Below are 6,198 nucleotides of genomic sequence, written 5' to 3'. Positions count from 1 at the left end.
CAGGACTGCGCCCAAAAAAGGTCAAACAGGCTAGTAAGTTGTACCCTGCAGGCACGGTGACCAGGTGACTGGTGTACGCAGGAGCACGTGACCGCTTGTTCAACCATGTTCGATTGGGAATAAAGGAGTAACGCTGCATCGCAGCCTTTTCGGACCAAAACCAGTCGACTCTGCGTCCAAAAGACTTCAACATATGGGCCAATCGCGGTCATCCGTGCTTTTATAACAACGGAATGGCGCTTTTAGTGACATTTTGCATACAAATCCCCATCTAGTAGGGCGCAGTCACCCAGTTTCGGTGGAAGTGCGCGAGTTCGATTGGGATTCAAGTAGGAAGGGAGTGTCTCAGCTTTCTCGGACCAAGACCATTCGACTCAGCACCCCGAAGACTACAACTGGTGAAATTTTAATTTTTGCCTTAACTTCCCCTTTAACACATCCATTTACGAAGCTGGCTGCAGTGCTATTTTGGAAAGGCTGTTATTCAGCTCATGAGGAGAGCAGGGTTTGTAAGCCGTGTAAGGTGTGTTCACTAAATTAAGCCTATTTGGGTAGGTCTCTCAGTACTGACATAGAGTGAGCGGCATGCGAGGGCGGTATTGGGTGCAGCAATTGTCCTCTATGAATAATTAATAGTGTTGGCTGAGTAGCTTTCGGCTGCTGTGGAAAATGCTGTTGCAGCTGAACCTGCTGCTGGTGATGCAGCTACTGCTAGTGATGAAGCTACCGCTGGTGATGCCTCTGCCCCTGGTGGTGCAGCTATCGCTGGTGATGCAGTTACGGCTAGTGGTGCAGCTACAGCTTGTGATGCAGCTACAGCTGGTGATACAGCTGCCGTGGGGATGGGAGAGAGTGTTGCTGATTCTAATGCTGAGGCAGTGGTTTCTGTGCCCCGTCCTGCAGTGATACCGACTGCTGCTGCATCAAATTGTTGTGTTAGGTTTTCACTAGCGATGACAGTAGCTGATGTGTGGTTGTAAGTGCTGGTAGATGCTGGTGATGATTGTGTCTCTAGGGTTGCTGTTCTGGATGTTGACCATGAGGTTGTTGTTCCATCTACTGTGCTGGCGGGTATGGGAAGTGAATATGTTGCTGCTGAAGAAGCCGTCTGTTCTGAGTCAGTTCTGGTAGGCTGTAGGTAGGCTGCCCTGTTGCTCATGCTGCTTCTGGTGCTGGCTTTGGTGGCTATGTTGTCGCCATGGGCTGCATTTTGAACGTCATGCAGCTTGGTGTGCTTTTTAGAGTGCTCTTTAAGCCTGTTTGGTTGCGTATACCTCTTCGTACATCCTGGGTGCCCACATGGGTAGGGCCTATCTTTCGTGTGCACGACCATGTGCCTCTTTTGACCCCAGGAGTCGGCGAATGTTTTCGTACATTCCGGGAACGAACAAGGAATTGGGTTCTTCCCTGTGTGGGCCAGGTTATGTTTCTTCAAGTTTGGGGAACGTGTGAAGGATTTCCTTGGATGACAAGATGGATGATTACAGACAAAGGGTTTTGCACCTGTATGAACTCGTGTATGATTGACAAGCATATGTCGGTCCCTGAATCCTTTGGTGTGTTTACACTGGTCCCAGTGACAGAAGTGGATATTACCACCCTCCTGTGTGACATGTTTATTAGTGTCCTTCTGTTGGAGATGATCGTCACTTATATGCTCAGCTAGTTCGGAGACATCAGAGAAAGTCACCCCACATAACTCTTGACCGTTATTCACATGCCAGTGACACTGATGTCTGGGATGTGCGTCAAGCAATGGCGATGGAGGTTCAGACAGGTTATCTGATTGATAATTTTCGCCTTGTTCTAGATGGTTCAGTGGGGTGTCTGGACGGCTGGCATGCATTTCCGCAGGATGGTTACAGCTGGCCATTGTGTCAAGCAGTTCTGGGACACTGTTTGGTGATGAAATAGTACTAATGGTTGGTTGCGGATGTGGTGGGAGACCCACTGGTGACTCTGGTATTGATGATCCTGGACCACCCTTAGTACCACTGCTAACTCCTCTGAAGTCACCAGTGTTGACAGGCTGTCCAATATGGCTATGCTGCTGACCAATAGGCTGAGTTAAGCTATTGTTGGAATCAGGCTGTACTGGAGTGACATTTGTCCCTGCAGCTTGCAGCCCTGTCTGTACCTGTTGATGAGTCCCATCGAATGCTGTGTTTCAGAGCAAAGGAGAAATTGGCAATGTTCAAATGAGATAATGATAACAATTGTCTGAAGTTGATGGTACTGAACTAAGGTATCCCGCAACATCTATGTGTGCTTAGGTTTACCAAAGGGAGGTGTTCCTCAGCACAGATAATTATACGGAGTGATCCCATACGCCAATTTAGGAAGTGGTGCATGCCCCTGTTGCATGGATCCGTGAAAGCGCGAGACCGACTATGAATTAGCTACGGCTCATGAACACATCATAGGCTCATCCGATCGCACAACTTGTGCCCACAATTTCCATGTTACAATTTTTTTCCTTGGCTCGCCATCTGAGTTCTCAATATTTTGTATGAGCTCTGCTTGTTCGCTTGGTAAAGTACAAATATGGAATACTATATTACATCAACCGAACTAGCTGGCGGGTCACACACACACACACACACACACACACACACACACACACACACACACACACACACACACACACACGCACAATGGCCACTCGTCAAGATGGTGGCAAATCCGAAAGTACAAATATTTCGACTCTGCCTATGTGCGCGGCGGATGCAAATCTCGCAATAATCTAATAATTTTGTCATCAATTTTTTAGAGAGCCAGTCATTGGCTAGTGAGACGCCACCATTGCTTGTTCGATTGGTAAAGTAAAAATATGGAATACTATTATAACACCAACCGAACTAGCTGGCAGGTCACACACACATACACACATGCACATGCACAGACACACATGCACATACACACATGCACAGACACACACGTACATGCATGCACACACATGCAGACACACACATGCAGACACACAGTGGCCACTCATCAAGATGGCGGCAAATCCGAAAGTACACAAATTTCGACTCTGCCCATGTGCGCGGCGAACACGAATCTCGCACGTGCATGCAAAATCTAGCCTTCCACAGATCTGGGTTGAGCAAATGTGTAGGATCGACGACCTTTTCCGAGAGAGAATGTGGCTCTTTTCATTCCAACATTTTACTCGCCACGCTCTCCCTCCCAGCTTGTTGATACGATAACTGGTACCGAGTAGAAGTCTCCATCTCCACAGCAGGCCAGGCAAAATCGCAAAGTTGAAATACTTTTCTCACTTGGTTTTTTGGTCCTTTGAGGTGTATATGTGGTGGTTGTGTACAACTCGAAGTGACAAACTTGAGACCCAGCGCCACAAAGTTTCGCTTGGCTGTTCGATGAAAGGACGTATGGAAGAAACTACCGTTGCTGCCGGCAAAACTCCTAGTAATGGAAGAAACGGGGGTGTAACTTTGGTAATACCAAGGAGAATGTACGCCATTCCACAACGAAGACGAAACTACGAGCTCAAAAAGACTCCGATTTTCAAACAAACGCCGCAGAAAAGAAGACATGACCGCAGTGTTCCCATGTGGCCTCCAAAACACCTAATTTTACTTCGATAGTGGCTGGTTCAGGGCAAATTCAGGCCCAATTCGACAGCGTCGTACCGCTCAGATTCGCCCAAAACACGAGGAAATGTACGGTGGATCCGATTGCGTACGCATTTTGCGTACGGGGAAGACTGGCCAGAGTTCATGCACTACAAACACCTGTGACATGCACACACACACATGCACACACACACACACATACGCAAGCACACACACACGCACACGCAAGCACACACAAGCACACACACTTGGCAGGCCGTTGGTTAGCGCAATCGAGCAGTGCTCAAGCTGACTTTCATGGGGTGGAATGTCTCAGTACTCCTTGTCAGTTGTGGGCTAGATTGTGCACGTCCGACTGTTCAAAATCTGGTTTAGTTGGTGGACTCGATCGCATAACTTGTGCCCACAATTTCATGTTACAAATTTTTTCCTTGGCTCGCCATCTGAGTTCTCAATATTTGGTATGAACTCTTTTGAGACTTCGTTAAAAAAAAGTGACATTGCTTTCAGTCAATTATTGTCTCCACGTCGCTTATTTTCATTTTCACTATTATTCATTTTGGCACCAGCTGAGCAAAACACCAGAACTGGGAGAAATTCTCTGTTGTCGAAAAACCACTCTCCTAATTGTCAATCACCTATAGCAATTCACCAAAGTGTGCCTTGCGAGAATTGTCCAGGCATCGACGTGGTTTCCACCCAGTCCACTGCAATTTAACATCACTCACAGAAATGGTTTTCGGTGTGCGGACCTAGAACCAAGGTTGCGGAAAAGTGGCGAAGTAGTTTGCCAAAATGAATGAAGTTGCGGAAGATGCCGTATTTTCAAAACAGCAAAAAGTAGCGAGAAAGTGGCTGTTACATGTACCGGTACTACACAAGAGTTGCACGTGCTGGTGTACATGCTGCTTGTTGCACAGTCATCTAGTACCTTGCTGTGCCACCACATGACACACTCCATGTTTGGCTTACGTACATATGACATGCATTCATGATCACCTAGCCTCTGTGGTCTAGTTTCTCACTGTACTGTACACATCTGGTTCTACATCCTTCTCTCTCTTTTTCTACTGCTTCTAGCACCTTCCATCCAGTTCTGATATGCTGCAGTGATTCGCATTTCTTTGTTCTCCTTTTTTATGTTCCCAACGAAGTAAAGTCAGAATCTACTGCTCTCACAGGTTTGGTGTCTGTGCTCACAATAAGTTCCAGGATCGAACTTTACAATGGCGAGCTTCTTTTGGAAGGGCTGCTAGTACACATACAATACAATACAACACAATAATACCCATCCGCACATGATGGAAGGTCCTGAAAGGATCGACAGTGTTTGTCATGGGGAACAGGAATTCGAGTGGCGAGTGAGGTCCTGGCGACGGCGAAAATCTTGGCCTCGTACACACACACATACATACACACACACACATACACAAACGCACACACACAGATGCATACATACGTACACACACACACACACACACACACACACACACACACACACACACACACACACACACACACACACACATACACACATAAAGGCTAGAGAGCCAGTACTACAAAATTTATTTTTTTACAAAGAAAATAGATCGGGGTAGTAACCATGCCTCGCAGGATAATATTCTCTTTTTAGGGGCCATCCGTAATTATCGATCTTTTTCACGAAGAGAAAAGGTTTCGTTCATGGCTGGGCGGGTTGAGGAGAGTTTCGTTATGAAAAAATATTGATAGCTGAAACATCAGTTCATACTAGCTGTCAAGTCAATATATTTTTCGTTCATGGGGGTGGGGGGTGGGTGGGGGAGGGTCATAACTAAACTTTTTCGTTTCGTGAAAAATATCGATAATTTTGGATGGCCCCGTATCCCATGCCGGGAACAAATATTACCAAGACATTATGTACGGAGCATACAGGTTGCAAAACATTCAACTTCCATCGCTTACCCTGTCCAGTAAGCGTCGGTCGTTGGTCTTTGGAATCCGCCACCGGAATATACGGAGGCGTATTCTTGGGTGGCTCAGTTCCCATCGTCCGTTGATTTCCTTCTTCTTCTGACGTGTTCGGGGAGGAAGACATTTTGGACAGAGAGTTGGTGACAACTAGGGCAGTGTCAAACAGCCCACCGAGTCTCTGGAACTTGGCTATACTTTTTCAAGAGTTCGAACACAATGGTAGCCAAAACAGACGAGGTGACTGGCTTGTCCAGAGAACAGCAGCAAGATAATTATGGTCCGAGAGATACGGAAAGAGCCCACGCAACGACAAGTAGTCCTGATCATATCACCAGCAATCAGCGACATCGCGCCTGACAAAAGGTTTTCAAATAAGATATTTCCACCCAAACGTCACTGACACTGCTGGTGCTAAGCTAGCTCGCGTGTGAAGTTTTTGTTTGTGATCTCAATGAAAATTAAAAGGCGAGAGTTCAAAAAAATCCTTTTTCATTGAGATATCACAAAAAACCTTCACAACAAGCAGACAAGACATTAAAGGGGCACTCCGGCTTCATTTTCGACGCCGAGTTTTCGATGCCAAGACGAAGGTAGGTGAAAGAGAAGACACCTCGAACAAGAACGAGTCTCCAGAAGCGATCGAGTCGAG

At 46.7% G+C, this 6,198-nt stretch overlaps 1 protein-coding gene across 1 annotated transcript; it reads right to left on the bottom strand.

Annotated features, from left to right (window-relative positions):
- Nucleotides 1–338: 338 nt before the first annotated feature.
- Nucleotides 339–5,911, bottom strand: LOC135810704 (pair-rule protein odd-paired-like). The gene is made up of 2 exons (XM_065324188.1): nt 5,541–5,911; nt 339–2,160 (listed from the first exon to the last, which is right to left on the bottom strand). Exons 1-2 carry the CDS (start codon nt 5,671–5,673, stop codon nt 620–622), a joined length of 1,674 nt encoding a protein of 557 aa, XP_065180260.1. The 5' UTR covers nt 5,674–5,911; the 3' UTR covers nt 339–619.
- Between the last annotated feature and the right edge of the window lie 287 nt (nt 5,912–6,198).

This window comes from Sycon ciliatum, chromosome 2 (assembly GCF_964019385.1).
Source record: "Sycon ciliatum chromosome 2, ocSycCili1.1, whole genome shotgun sequence".
In the NCBI taxonomy this organism is placed as follows: Eukaryota; Metazoa; Porifera; class Calcarea; order Leucosolenida; family Sycettidae; genus Sycon; species Sycon ciliatum.
The sequence above is the reverse complement of the archived record's forward strand: the minus strand, read 5'-3'. Positions and strand labels throughout refer to the sequence as shown.

Excerpts from the sequence above, each read along its gene's own strand:
- LOC135810704 (XM_065324188.1), bottom strand. The coding sequence starts at position 5,673 with ATGTCTTCCTCCCCGAACACGTCAGAAGAAGAAGGAAATCAACGGACG. Across the intron at positions 2,161-5,540 it reads ACCGACGCTTACTGGACAGG|CATTCGATGGGACTCATCAA; the intron begins GTAAGCGATGGA and ends TCTGAAACACAG.